We start from the raw sequence: 15,967 nt of genomic DNA on the forward strand, positions 1-15,967 counted from the left end.
GTGTTATTGTTTCTGTTCCAGTGTTTGTGTCTGTAAGCTACCCGTGTTTCTTGTTCTGTTCTATGTTCATTTATTTATTAAATACACCCCCTGAACTTGCTTCCCGACTCCCAGCGTACAAGTTACAATTCGATATAAAAACAGCTGCATTGGCCTTTTAACCCTAACCTTTAACCCTAACCCTGACCCTAACCTTTAACCCTTCCCCTAGCCCTAACCTTTAACCCTAACCCCTATTCTAATCCCTACCCTAACCCTAACCTTAGCAAGCAGTTGCTTATCAACAGGAACACCTGCTCTTTCCAAGACAAAGACTGACCAGGTGAATCCAGGCGAAAGCTATGATCCCTTATAGTGTCACTCGTTAATCCACTTCAATCAGTGTAGATGAAGGGGAGGAGAAGGGTTAAAGAAGGATTTTTAAGACTTGAGACATGTATTGTGTTTGTGTGCCATTCAGAGGGTGAATGGGAAAGACAAAATATTGAAGTGCCTTTGAAGGGGGTATTGTAGTAGGTGCCAAGCGCACTGGTTTGTGTCCAGAACTGCAACACTGCTGGGTTTTCACGCTCAACAGTTTCCCGTGTGTATCAAGAATGGTCCTCCACCCAAAGGACATCCAGCCAACTTGACACAACTGTGGGAAGCATTGGAGTCAACATGGGCCAGCATCCCTGTGGAACGCTTTCGACACCTTGTAGAATCCATGCCCCAACGAATTGAGGTGGTTCTGTAGACAAAAAACGGGAGGTGGGTTGCAATTCAATATTAGGTAGGTGTTCCTAATGTTTTGTATGGGACTATCCAAATAAAGTGTGACAAAAAAGTGTCTCAGTCATAAGGAGGGAACCACGGTGATAAGAACGGCCCTTATAACATGTAAAGAAATCATGAGTCACTCAACACAATCATCTGCTCCATAACAACTGCATTGTGTCAACTCTGACAAGCTTCTTTCCTGAGAGCTCACAATCATCTGCTCCATAACAACTGCAATGTGTCAACTCTGACAAGCTTCTTTTCTGAGAGCTCACAATCATCTGCTCCATAACAACTGCATTGTGTCAACTCTGACAAGCTTCTTTTCTGAGAGCTCACAATCATCTGCTCCATAACAACTGCAATGTGTCAACTCTGACAAGCTTCTTTTCTGAGAGCTCACAATAGAAACAAATTCATTCTGTAAATCCTCCTCTACCACATCCATACATTTCTCTTAGCTGTATTTTATATTCAAACCAAATGAAATTGTATTTGTCACATGCGCCGAATACAACAGGTGGAGGAGACCTTAATGTGAAATGTTTACTTTACAAGCCATTAACCAACACTGCAGTTTTAACAAAAATAATAGTTTAGAAAATATTTACTAAATAAACTCAAGTTTAAAAAATGTACATTTACACTTGTCAATGCTCCTTTTCATACTGGTAAAGGTCACGGGAGGATTGTAGATCACATAGTAAAAGCTCTTCAGGTAGCACAAAATAGACAGTGCTATAAACTCCATGGCTAAGTAGAATGGGGAGTAAATGGCCTAAAATGGAAATATCTCCCATGAACTCTATGTAGAGTCATCTCTATGAGATTCACATTACTGTGAAAAGATAAAATCATGTGCATTAAGATCTGTCCATGTCATTAATCAGACAGTAGTAATGGCCAGTGAGTCAGCCTTGGTTCACTTTAGATGCATTATAGTCTTTAATAAATGCACTTGTCCTATCTCTATCTCTCTCCCCCTCCAATTTACCCCCTCTCTCACACACACACACACACAAACACACACACACAGCTGGACAGAGATCGTCTGTCATCTCTTCGTCTTCTATTCCAGGAGACGTCTGCCCTCTCCATAGTTCCCGTATGGAGACAAACATCTGCTTTACTGAACAGTTAAGAGATAATGGCCCAAGCATTTTTCCTGGACATTTTGTTTTTCTTGGATGCCTCAGATTCAGAGATATCATTAACTATTTTCTGAGATGATGAGTCTCTCTGCAGCTGCTCCTCTTACAACCTTGAGTGTTTTTGAACGCCACTGTAACACTGTAATCCTTTGACAACAAGAGTAGTTTTCTTGGAGTTCTTCCTGAAAGCTTGTGTCATGAGGGAGAGCAGAGTCTCAGACTATGGTGTGTTGGGGAATACATTATTTGCAGTGTTGAGGGAAATCTGAAGAGGGAGAGCAGAGTCTGAGACTATGGTGTGTTGAGGAATACATTATTTACAGTGTTGAGGGAAATCTGAAGAGGGAGAGCAGAGTCTCAGACTATGGTGTGTTGGGGAATACATTATTTACAGTGTTGAGGGAAATCTGAAGAGGGAGAGCAGAGTCTCAGACTATGGTGTGTTGGGGAATACATTATTTACAGTGTTGAGGGAAATCTGAAGAGGGAGAGCAGAGTCTCAGACTATGGTGTGTTGGGGAATACATTATTTACAGTGTTGAGGGAAATCTGAAGAGGGAGAGCAGAGTCTCAGACTATGGCGTGTTGGGGAATACATTATTTACAGTGTTGAGGGAAATCTGAAGAGGGAGAGCAGAGTCTCAGACTATGGCGTGTTGGGGAATACATTATTTACAGTGTTGAGGGAAATCTGAAGAGGGAGAGCAGAGTCTCAGACTATGGTGTGTTGGGGAATACATTATTTGCAGTGTTGAGGGAAATCTGAAGAGGGAGAGCAGAGTCTCAGACTATGGTGTGTTGGGGAATACATTATTTGCAGTGTTGAGGGAAATCTGAAGAGGGAGAGCAGAGTCTCAGACTATGGTGTGTTGGGGAATACATTATTTGCAGTGTTGAGGGAAATCTGAAGAGGGAGAGCAGAGTCTCAGACTATGGTGTGCTGGGGAATACATTATTTGCAGTGTTGAGGGAAATCTGAAGAGGGAGAGCAGAGTCTCAGACTATGGTGTGTTGGGGAATACATTATTTACAGTGTTGAGGGAAATCTGAAGAGGGAGAGCAGAGTCTCAGACTATGGTGTGCTGGGGAATACATTATTTACAGTGTTGAGGGAAATCTGAAGAGGGAGAGCAGAGTCTCAGACTATGGTGTGTTGGGGAATACATTATTTGCAGTGTTGAGGGACATCTGAAGAGGGAGAGCAGAGTCTAAGACTATGGTGTGTTGGGGAATACATTATTTACAGTGTTGAGGGAAATCTGAAGAGGGAGAGCAGAGTCTAAGACTATGGTGTGTTGAGGAATACATTATTTACAGTGTTGAGGGAAATCTGAAGAGGGAGAGCAGAGTCTCAGACTATGGTGTGTTGGGGAATACATTATTTGGAGTGTTGAGGGAAATCTGAAGAGGGAGAGCAGAGTCTCAGACTATGGTGTGTTGGGGAATACATTATTTGCAGTGTTGAGGGAAATCTGAAGAGGGAGAGCAGAGTCTAAGACTATGGTGTGTTGAGGAATACATTATTTACAGTGTTGAGGGAAATCTGAAGAGGGAGAGCAGAGTCTCAGACTATGGTGTGTTGGGGAATACATTATTTACAGTGTGTAGAGGGAGTAGGCTGAATCAACTAGATCCAGCCATGGGACCATTTTGTTCTTGAGTGAAGGGTCAGGGGGTTGGAACATAATTACAAATAATTTTTAGACTGCAAATTGACAATCGGCCCAAACAGATTTAATATTTGACTAAAACATTTACATTTCAAACCTTGCTTTTACATTTGTATACAATCACATATATCTTCTCTATTATGCGTTGCAATACTTTGGAACAGATTTCCATAATGAAAACCACTTCGAGTTGATTGTCTGATGTTTTCACAGTATTTTATGTCCAACAGTAAAATAAAATGTAAAAAGATAGATAACAAAATTCTAAATATATATATATATATATATTGGCTCAGAATACTTGGGGTGCCAAATAAAATCACATGCGGGACAAATTCGGCCCGTGGGCCACCAGTTGGGGAACCCTAGAGTAGACCCTAGCTGTGTTTAGGAAGGCCAGACAGACCTTTGTTTTTAAATTCCCTGCTGAGGCCTGATTACATTCTTGGTAGATTTCTGAATCAATCATTTACTACAGAGTTGAATGGTTTCGGTTGGAGAAAATCCACTATCAGCACGGCCCCTTTACAACCTTCTACAGACTTTTGTGACATGACGAGAGCAGTCTTAAGATAATAACTTCAAGACATATAATTTCACTAACACTCTTCCTTTCAGTTTCCATTAGGTTGTGCACAGTTGCCTACCAAAGTAGGATGACATACCTTCATATCCACCAATGGTCTGTCTGTCTGTTGTCAAGATGAGGGTGTCACAAAGAAGTAAAAAGGTGAGGATGTCTGTGGTTATCACAAAGACATATAGAGGAATATGATGTTGGTTTCTGTGGTTATCACAAAGACATTTAGAGGAATATGATGTTGGTTTCTGTGGTTATCACAAAGACATTTAGAGGAATATGATGTTGGTTTCTGTGGTTATCACAAAGACATATAGAGGAATATGATGTTGGTTTCTGTGGTTATCACAAAGACATATAGAGGAATATGATGTTGGTTTCTGTGGTTATTACAAAGACATTTAGAGGAATATGATGTTGGTTTCTGTGGTTATTACAAAGACATATAGAGGAATATGATGTTAGTTTCTGTGGTTATCACAAAGACATATAGAGGAATATGATGTTGGTTTCTGTGGTTATCACAAAGACATTTAGAGGAATATGATGTTGGTTTCTGTGGTTATCACAAAGACATTTAGAGGAATATGATGTTGGTTTCTGTGGTTATCACAAAGACATATAGAGGAATATGATGTTGGTTTCTGTGGTTATCACAAAGACATATAGAGGAATATGATGTTGGTTTCTGTGGTTATCACAAAGACATATAGAGGAATATGATGTTGGTTTCTGTGGTTATTACAAAGACATTTAGAGGAATATGATGTTGGTTTCTGTGGTTATCACAAAGACATATAGAGGAATATGATGTTGGTTTCTGTGGTTATCACAAAGACATATAGAGGAATATGATGTTAGTTTCTGTGGTTATCACAAAGACATTTAGAGGAATATGATGTTGGTTTCTGTGGTTATCACAAAGACATTTAGAGGAATATGGTATTACCCACTGGGCACAGACGTCAGTTCAACATCTAGCTTTGATTTATACTTGGTTGAGTTGTCAACTAATGTGAATTCAACAACAAATGTCACCGTGTCATTGGGTTTAGGTTAAAGGTTGGGTGTAAAAAAGACCAAATGAAATTATGCTGATGATTTATTGTGAATCCAATGAGTTTTCTACGTTGAATCAACATCATCACATCGGTTTTTGGGGGGTTGAAATGACGTGGAAACAACATTGCCTCAACCAGTTTTTTCCCAGTGGGTAGTTTCTTTGGTTTTCACAAAGAAGTAAAGAATCTGACGTTACTTTCTGTGGTTATCAACAACAACAAAAAAGAAGTTGTTTCATTTCTTAGACATTCTCAAAAACATTCCCATAACCGGTCAGTTAATTAGTAGTCCATTAACCCACAGTTGAGTAGGTCAAAGTATACATGCAGCATGTTCAATTCACTTAGCTACACACTACGTATAGATGTAGTGGAACATTTAACAAATACCATAGAACACAATAGTCTTACATCCCAAAACATCTAAAGGCACAGACAAAGAGATGCACAATAGTAAATATCATGTTCCCTTTTCACAAGCACACACAGGTGTGAAAACGGATATTGCTGGCTCAGAATATTGTTGCAGTGTTAAATGTTTAGGCAGGATTGGGGAGTCACGGAATACATGTAGAAAGTTACCTACCCAACCCTGATAAAGGCTACATGTGACTGAGTGTCATTCACTTTCCCAGCTCATATTCTATTGGACATTATCCTTGTATTCAGTTTCTTGAAAAAGGATCTCAGTTTACCCAGCTTGCATTTCTTCTTCCTTTTATTCCTCCCCTTTTTGTAGACCCCGTTCCATTTCTGCTCGTCTTCGTCCCCCCCGACCCAGGGTACCCAGGCTCCCCCGTTGCGGTCTGGGTTGGCCCGGGGGTCGTCAGTTGGGAACCGGACCGGGACGGCAGTGCGGTTGTAGTAGGCCAGACGTGCTAACAGCTGTTTGACCACATCAGGCCTCTGCAGCGCCAGGTCACTGCGTTCATAGGGGTCTCCTGTGATGTTAAAGAGCCACACAGACTTCCCTGTTCCTCCAGTGTTCCGCTCCAGGGTCCACCAGCTGCCGGGGAAGTTGGCCAGTACCTGTGGTGGGACCCAGTCTCCATGGCCCGGGTCCCCTGTTAGCAGCTTCCAGTCCCCCACCCGGATGGCAGCCTGGACTGTGGTGTCCCACAAATGCTGGGCCTCCTGCCCAGAACCAGATGGGGGCAGGCCAGTGCGCCGATGGAGCGGGTCAATGTTATGGAGTATCTCCAGGCGTGGAGACTCTTTGCCTTCACTGATGGTTGGCCACACATTGTAGCCATCCAGACCCTCAGTCAGTGACACATTACCCCCAGCCAGACCCACCAGGGTTGGATACCAGTCAGTGATGTGCATGAGGGCCTTGGAGACTCTCCGCTTGTTACGCAGCAGTGGGCTGTGTACGAAGCCCACCCCACGGACACCTCCCTCCCAGTAGGTCCCCTTACGCCCTCGCAGGGGCCAGTTACTCCCCCCAGTGAACGGCTGGGCACCGTTGTCAGTGGAGAAGATGAGCACACTGTTGCGGTAGTAGCCGTACTTGCGCAGAGCGTAGGTGACATTGCGTACAGCCTCGTCGACGATGGACACCAAGGCTGCGTACTTCCTTCTGGCTACGTTCCCCATCCCGCGGTAGGGGTAGATGTAGGCCTTGGGTGACTGAAGGGGCGTGTGGACAGCCTGGAGGGAGAGGAACATGAAGAGGGGCTGGCGGGACGGGTCGTGAGTGGACAGAATCTTGCGTACCCTCTGCGTGTAGAGGTGGGTGGAGAACTTGCCTCCACGGCCCCAGGCCACGGTCTCCCCCTCGTGGAGGTCGTAGCCACACAGGCCTGGTCCGTCACAGGAACCATACGTGTAGTAGTCCACACTGCCCGTCAGAGAGCCAAAGTAGCTGTGGAAGCCTCTGCGTGTGGGCAGACACTCCTTCCTGTAGAAGCCAAGATGCCATTTGCCCACCATGTGAGTAGCGTACCCTGCTTCCTGCAGTCGCTGTGGGAGTGTGGTCATGTCCAGTGGGAGGCAGTTGGGCTGTCGAGGCCGGATGATGGAATGCTGAAGGCCTGTGTGGATCTGGTATCTGTGTAAAGAGAAATAATATCCAATAACAAATCTTAATCATCCTCATTGATTATGTACAAAACACGTTCAGCTGGAACTGATTCCAAAATATAGTCATGATGCTTAGAACAGCCTTACTGAAGATACTCTGTCATTACAGATAAGTAGTTTATGCTCTACCAACCATTTAATTACAGTGTGGTTGACAAACACTTGTTTTACAGCCTGACTACAGCTTTCAAGCCATAAAAGGCAACTAATGAAGTCAATTAGTCTTTAAGGAACCACTCATGTAAACATAAGCGTTTGTTTTCTGCCAGGAGTCTGCTTAAATGGAAGGAGAAGGGTATTACTGGCATACTGTGCGAGGATACACTCTGAAAAAAAGGAGTTCAACATTTTATTTGGCTGTTCCTATATGATAACCTCTGTGGAAAGGGTTCTGCATGGAACCCAAAAGAGTTCTACCTGGAACCAAAAGAGTTCTACCTGGAACCAAAAGGGTTCTACCTGGAACCAAAAGAGTTCTACCTGGAACCAAAAGGGTTCTACCTGGAACCAAAAATTATTCTTCAAAGGGTTCTCCTCTGGGTACCTCTGGGAATCCTTTTAGGTTCTAGATAGCACCTTTTTTTCTAAGAGTGTTACGGGTGAGAAAAGGAATGTTGCAGAAATATGAAGAACAAATATAGCCCCCTACTGAACTATAATAAACACTACGATGTCTGTACTGATGCCACTAACAGAAATACCAAACCATTCTACATAAAAAAATATTGCATTTTTCATAAACCTTGAACATTTCCCTATGTTTAGTAGCGTGTAGTACTTCAGTTACATTATACAACGTTAAAAGACTTGTACCTTGTCCCTGTATAACTGTTGACTGGCCGCCCAGGTTATTTGCATGGTCTGATATTTGGGTGGTCTGCACTGCAGTAAGCATGCAGACACACTCCACTTCCTTCAGGCAAGCCCCTTCCCATATATGACCCGCACTGAGTCAATGAGCCCCTTCCTCCCATGACCCACACTGAGTCTGAATGATCCCCTTCCTCCTGTGATCCACACTGAGTCTGAAGGATCCCCTTCCTCCTGCGATCCACACTGAGTCTGAATGATCCCCTTCCTCCTGCGATCCACACTGAGTCTGAATCATCCCCTTCCTCCCATGACCCACACTGAGTCTGAATCATCCCCTTCCTCCCATGACCCACACTGAGTCTGAATGATCCCCTTCCTCCTGCGATCCACACTGAGTCTGAATGATCCCCTTCCTCCTGCGATCCACACTGAGTCTGAATGATCCCCTTCCTCCCATGACCCACACTGAGTCTGAATCATCTCCTTCCTCCTGCGATCCACACTGAGTCTGAATGATCCCCTTCCTCCCATGACCCACACTGAGTCTGAATCATCCCCTTCCTCCTGCGATCCACACTGAGTCTGAATGATCCCCTTCCTCCTGCGATCCACACTGAGTCTGAATGATCCCCTTCCTCCCATGACCCACACTGAGTCTGAATCATCCTATTCCTCCCATGACCCACACTGAGTCTGAATCATCCCCTTCCTCCTGCGATCCACACTGAGTCTGAATCATCCCCTTCCTCCTGCGATCCACACTGAGTCTGAATGATCCCCTTCCTCCCATGACCCACACTGAGTCTGAATCATCCTATTCCTCCCATGACCCACACTGAGTCTGAATCATCCCCTTCCTCCTGCGATCCACACTGAGTCTGAATCATCCCCTTCCTCCTGCGATCCACACTGAGTCTGAATGATCCCCTTCCTCTCACAACACAAATTGAGAATGAATGAGCGCCTTCCTACACGACCCACACTGGGTCTGAACGAGCCCCTTCCTCCTTCGACCCACACTGAGTCTGAATCATCCCCTTCCTACCCAACCCACACTGGATCTGAATGAGCCCTTTCTTCCAACGACCAACACTGAGTCTGAATGAGCCCCTTCCTCCTACGACCCACACGGGGTCTGAATGAGCCCCTTCTTCCAACGACCAACACTGAGTCTGAATGAGCCCCTTGGATGGCTATTACGCTATTATACTCTTTCAGTAAGATCGTGTGTCATATCCTCACTCCTCAGCCTAAAAAACAAATGTGTTGCTCCTGTCTGTTCATCAACTCCTCTTGCTCTTGTTCATTACCTGGGTGTTGCCGGGGAGACAACAGCTAATTACACTCTCCTTTCAAAAGTTCTGAAGATCAAGATCTAGGTTGAACTGTTCCCCTAGTGACAGGCTTCCAACCGACCACACAACATAACACACACATACCCACACACACACACACAAACACACACTGTTCGCTGGTGCTCATATGGTTGTTATCTTCCTACACTGGTGCTCATATGGTTGTTATCTTCCTACACTGGTGCTCATATGGTTGTTATCTTCCTACACTGGTGCTCATATGGTTGTTATCTTCTTACACTGGTGCTCATATGGTTGTTATCTTCCTACACTGGTGCTGATATGGTTGTTATCTTCCTACGCTGGTGCTCATATGGTTGTTATCTTCCTACACTGGTGCTCATATGGTTGTTATCTTCCTACACTGGTGCTCATATGGTTGTTATCTTCCTACACTGGTGCTCATATGGTTGTTATCTTCTTACACTGGTGCTCATATGGTTGTTATCTTCCTACGCTGGCGCTCATATGGTTGTTATCTTCCTACACTGGTGCTCATATGGTTGTTATCTTCCTACACTGGTGCTCATATGGTTGTTATCTTCTTACACTGGTGCTCATAGGGTTGTTATCTTCCTACACTGGTGCTCATATGGTTGTTATCTTCCTACACTGGAGCTTATATGGTTGTTATCTTCCTACACTGGTGCTCATATGGTTGTTATCTTCCTACACTGGTGCTCATATGGTTGTTATCTTCTTACACTGGTGCTCATATGGTTGTTATCTTCTTACACTGGTGCTCATATGGTTGTTATCTTCTTACACTGGTGCTCATAGGGTTGTTATCTTCCTACACTGGTGCTCATATGGTTGTTATCTTCCTACACTGGTGCTCATATGGTTGTTATCTTCCTACACTGGTGCTCATATGGTTGTTATCTTCCTACACTGGTGCTCATATGGTTGTTATCTTCCTACACTGACGCTCATATGGTTGTTATCTTCCTACACTGACGCTCATATGGTTGTTATCTTCCTACACTGGTGCTCATATGGTTGTGTTTATCTGGTCTCTGCTTGCTAGAGCAGATGAAGCAGCCCTCAACCGTTGTTTCACAATACTGGCCTCTCACCCTGCAGCTCTCCACAGTCCATCTCAACAACAGATGTTTCTGCTCATGTACCTGGGGTAGAATGTGAGTTAACGACAGCATTTATCTTCCCCAACAATTTACAGCTATTTCCTGGTAAAGTACACCAAGTGCATGACTATGTGGAATATGTACGTATCCCTCACCTCTATTGTATATGTATTCAAACCGGCTTTCTGAGACTTACAGGACAGCCAGGGTTTACCCTGTTTCCCATGGGAAAACAAAACTACTTTGTTTAGACTTCCTGACAATTCTCATTGACTTATGAATGATATTCAGACTAACTCATCTGTCATGACTGACTATAGCTGCCAACAGAAGAACTTCCAGTAAATGCTGCTGTTGTTCTGTGTTGCACTGGATGAAGATCGCTATGGACAGCTCATTAGTGCAGAACGTTTACATAGCAACGGTTGTTTCCAGCGCTGGGGGAGACATTTATAAGCACTCTACGTGAGTAAGGGCATTGTGCTGTTCTGACTCTGAGGCCCTATGGGGAACACCAGTTGGCTAATAATGGAATGCATTTTAACATGCGCATATTTATCTCTAAACGCACCCTGCATCTTGATCGTGATGTGATGCATCACAACTTTATGTAGTTTATCAATACATAGGTGTATAATTAGGAAACTACATTGTACTTCCTCACCTGGATGTACACCGTAATTACAGATAAAAATGTAGCCTTCATGAAACAATAAGTGTAATGTTGTAACGTTGTGATCAAGAGAATCTTAATTCTGCAGAATCTCTTATCCAGAGCGACGATGTTTAAGTGACTTGCTCAAGTGCATATGGACAGATTGTCTTGGACAAGTCGGCTTTAGGAAGTGCTCAAAAATTGAAGCCAGATGCTGACGCAAACTGAGGTTATGCTAGGTTATTTTTACGTCGGCCACGTTAGGTGTAGGTTTATGTTTACCTGCCCGTGATCAGCTGACTGCGTGACGGAGTGCAGATAGGTTGAACGTAATAATTCTCCAGCTTCACCCCTTCGGAGGCCAGTTTGTCTAGAGTTGGAGTACGAATGTCCGGGTTGTGGTAACCTATGTCATTGAAGCCTTGGTCATCCGTCAGTATGAATATGATGTGTGGTGGTTGTTTGGGCTCAAACGTAATAGAGGGATCGTTTTGAGTGTGCTCCTCCACTTTATTCGGCTTGATCCATTCCATGGATAGGTAGCCAAAACTTAGCAAACTGACCATTGAGAGGCTGGTAGCTGCGTGCATTTTTACAACTTTAGATTGTAATTAGACATTAGTGTCATTACGGTCCTCGCACTATAGTACTCCTCGCACTCTGTATCACACACATTCTTGAAATTAAACGAATACACACGCGCGTAACGTATCCGAGGATGCAGAGTGGAAACAGATGAAACCTTGTTATCGCCACAGATTCTCATTCGTCATGACCGTCCAGCGCTTACAATGTCCAAGCTTCTGTTCTGTAATCTTGCGCTCTAAACTTTGAACGCAACTCCTGCACATTAGAACGTTACAATTAGCCTGTCTATACATTTTCCACAGATCCTCCTTCTCAGTGGTTGCTGTTACTCCGCCTGCGTCTCAGCACAGAATTTGAAACAAGACCCTTCATAGACCCATCCCTCCGCCTCTGGTACAATGCAAGCCCCGTGCTCCTCATCTCAAGGAAAGTTGGCTCAATTGCGTTGAAAAAAGAGCATCCCATTTATTTTACTATGCAAAAAATGTATTCAAGGGACCATGCAAAGACCGTACATCTAAAATCTCAGATTATAGGTAGAAAAACTTAATTATCAAAGTCGACCTACAACAATCAGGCTTATGTTGTGTTCAAGTATGCCAATACTATTAACCCTTATACATTTCAAAAGTTGTAAGACCAATGGACCCCTCATAATCATTCTATGTGTACAGTAATCTAGCAATACCTGATATATCCCATTATAGAAGTCATGCCTTAGGATAGGGTGTGGCTTGACAGAGAAGGTAGACATAAGGTTGATTAAGCATCAGATTTACCTGTCTGCTTCAGAGGAACCTGCACTCTTCATACTTGTGTGTTCACATGGAACGTTTCACCCTGTCAAATCAAAAACACACCCTAACAAGCTCTTCCCTCTATACCCCTGGGCACAACATTAACAGTACAGTGCAACTACAGTGTACCAAAGGTTTATTCTCTCCACGCACAGCAATTTATACTTTTGCTGTTTCACTGCTATACCACCACCAAAAAGTGGTCTTAGCACAATGTTTTGTATCCGTGTCAAAAATCCACCAATGTTGCCTGACTAAAATCTATGCCTGCAACTGTTTACTTGATTAACGCCTGTTTGCCAAGACTAGAAGGACCTCGTTACAAGCCACAGTGCAGAGGAAGGTGCAGCTGGATATTTCTGGTGCACCTGGGCATTGGGAGACGGACAGTGCAGGTTGTTATACAACTTTGTACCATTCCACCACTGAACATTGCTTTTCTCTCTCCAGTCCACTGGAGAGGGAAGTGCTTCAATCTCAGTTCATAAGAGCTGCCTTTCATAGTTCCGTTACTGAGGTTATTGAAACTTTCTGCTTGCCTTCTGTCCTTGAAAGTCCTACCCTCCCACACTACATTGGAAATAGGTATTTATAAAAAGACGGCTTTAATATCTTCAAAACTGTACATCTTTGTGAAGGGGGAAATTCCAACAAAACAGAGAGTACGAGAGTTAACTTTATTCATTTTCTATTGAATTGATGGATTCATTGTCCTCTGTGGTGGTGGGGGTGTATCAGGCCACAGAATATGGACAGTAGATGCATGTGCAAACTTCCTCAATGGAGAGCTGCTTTGAGAGGGGGTGTATTAGTAATGCTTGCAGTAAGCTAGCAGGGTGTTAGTCTTTAGTAGACTGCAATAATACCAAACCATTCCTAGGATTTGTTCTGGCGTTAAATAAGGTTTCCATGGAACCTTGCGTCTACACTGATTGAAACAGGTTTAATGACAGAAGTTCCTCTGTAAACCCATGTAAGATTGTCTTTGCAGGGGGAAAAGATTTTCTTCCTTTCTCCTCTCTCCCATCCATTGGCGCAAAATAACAGCCAACAGGAGAGTTGTCAATGGGCATTCATTTCCCCTTTACTAGAGTAGGTGGCAGGTAGCCTAGTGATTAAGAGTGTTGAGCCAGTAATTGAAAGGCAGATGGTTTGAATCCTTGAGCTGACTAGGTGAAAAATATTTTGATTTGCTCCTGTAAGTTACTCTGGATAAGAGCATCTGCTAAATTACAAAAATGTAGAGTTAGCTTTTCGCAAGTCTAATTCAATGGAATAGTCACTGTAGTCATTGTCTGGTGTTGACGGGATGAAAGGTGGGTCTTCCAGAGCTGCCGGTCACAATCTCCTGCTACTCCAGTCTGGTGTCGCTCCTAAACTGGTCCACATACGTGACTTCTGACCTGTCCCTTCTGCTGGACCTATGAGGTAGTAATGGGTATGAAATAATGATAAGAACGCAAAAATAAGTCAAAAGGTCTTTGAAATCCAATATATGTCTTAGTGAATAGCTGTCAATTATAATTCATGTTTGAACATGTTCCTACTTTTAGTAAATCTGTTATTAAAGTGGTCAGGCCAGAGGGAGGGTTAGGGTTAGAGGTGGAGGGCAACAGGCAAACACTAATCACAAATCACAAGACTATGCTCATGTGGTTAGCAATCACATATCTTATGCTTAAACGACTCACTAGAAGTCACACATCTGTTCCAGCATATCTGACAGTTTTGTCATGATATTCATACAGGAAGTAAAATAGCCAGTATGATATTAGTGGCGCATTGACAATAATATCCAGGGGGCAACTTTAACAAAAATTGCATTTTGTGCTTTAGGACCATGCGAACGCCTCCCGAACGGTCAGGGTTGGCTGTTAGAAGTGTTATCCGACTGGATCAAAAATTGCTACATTTCGAAAATTGCGCCCCTGATAATATCGATACTACTCCCATCCCAGTGAGCACAATACGTCTTTTCAACGTCTTGTGCTCATTGGGATGAACCATGGTTTGAACAGGAAGAGTCTGTTGTTTGGTTGGGGTGATTTAGGCATATCCATTCTCTACCAGAGTGAGGTATGACATCAGATTAGAAAATGTGTACTGTGTGACGAGTTGTTCTTGTTGGTTCCCTCAGCACAAACTGAATGGATTTCTGTGTGGGTTTCTTGTTAATGCAGCACAATTATTTAATATTATACTGATAAATAACACAGGATACTTTGTACTGTAACATTATCGTCTCAGTTTCAGTTTTTGAAACTGTCATTTTCAGTCATGTGTTCAGGCTTGTGCCCATTTTATTTCATTTAACTAGGCAAGTCAATAAAGAACAAAATCTTATTTACAATGACAGCCTACCGGGGAACAGTGGGTTAACTGTTCAGGGGCAGAACGACAGATTTTTACCTTGTCAACTCAGGAATTAGATCCAGCAATTTTACGGTTTCTGGCCCAACGCTCTAACCACTAGGCTACCTGCAGCCCGTTTTGAAATGTCCCCTCTCCTACTTTAACTGACATCCAACATAATACCATTTTGGTAGAATAATCTGTTTCAGATATTGTCCTATATTCCTTTGCACAGCCTTTTGTTGTTTAATTTCTGGGAGAGTTACAGGGTGTTTGACGCCATCGTGTGGTATGTTGATGAATTGAAAACCAATAAATACATTTATGACGGCACAGTCCTACGTTACCCTGCCACGATCCACGTTCAAAACAACTGGTAACTCGGAAATCTCTTCCGATTTTGGTGCGTTCAAAACAACTGGGAACTCGGAAAAAACGAGCACCGAATGGGAAAATCGATGTGAACGATCATCCAACTCGGGAACTTGGGCCTCTTTCCGACCTAAAGATCACTAACGTCATGATTTGACCTCGTATTTTTCAGAGTTCCCAGTTGTTTTGTACGCGGCATGAGTTTACAAACGATGGTTTGAGACCCACAAATCAAAAGGATTGTATCTATTTGGTGGGTCATAAAAATGCCAAAAGGTTTTACGGGGCGGATCACAAACCTACGTTTAGTTTGTTATACACATTTCAGAGGGGATCACACCCTTGTATTGTGTACTGTGTAATGTATTGCTGATAATTGTGTAAGAATTTGACACTCAAATGCAATGGTTCTAAATCCCCAGGACACATGTCACTCACATGGTCCTGACATCATTGATGACGCTGCGGGTATAATGCTTTGTGGCTTGTTATAAGCATGCATGAGCCTTTATAATAATCCTATTATAAGGCTTATAATATGTTACGTCTCTATATGTATGGAATTGTTAGATCATTGTGAGATGATAACACCACATTTTAAGTGGCAACAAGATAGTGTCAAGTCAGTGAGAAATGCTGGACCAATT

The 15,967-nt window shown here is 43.2% G+C and overlaps 1 protein-coding gene across 1 annotated transcript; it reads right to left on the reverse strand.

The window, feature by feature from the left end:
* Positions 1 to 3,622: 3,622 nt before the first annotated feature.
* arsib (arylsulfatase family, member Ib) lies at positions 3,623 to 12,193 on the reverse strand. The gene is made up of 2 exons (XM_021591555.3): positions 11,494 to 12,193; positions 3,623 to 7,271 (listed from the first exon to the last, which is right to left on the reverse strand). Exons 1-2 carry the CDS (start codon positions 11,799 to 11,801, stop codon positions 5,858 to 5,860), a joined length of 1,722 nt encoding a protein of 573 aa, XP_021447230.1. The 5' UTR covers positions 11,802 to 12,193; the 3' UTR covers positions 3,623 to 5,857.
* Between the last annotated feature and the right edge of the window lie 3,774 nt (positions 12,194 to 15,967).

The sequence above is a fragment of the Oncorhynchus mykiss genome, chromosome 29, assembly GCF_057628025.1.
Source record: "Oncorhynchus mykiss isolate SJ-2025 chromosome 29, ASM5762802v1, whole genome shotgun sequence".
NCBI lineage: Eukaryota > Metazoa > Chordata > Actinopteri > Salmoniformes > Salmonidae > Oncorhynchus > Oncorhynchus mykiss.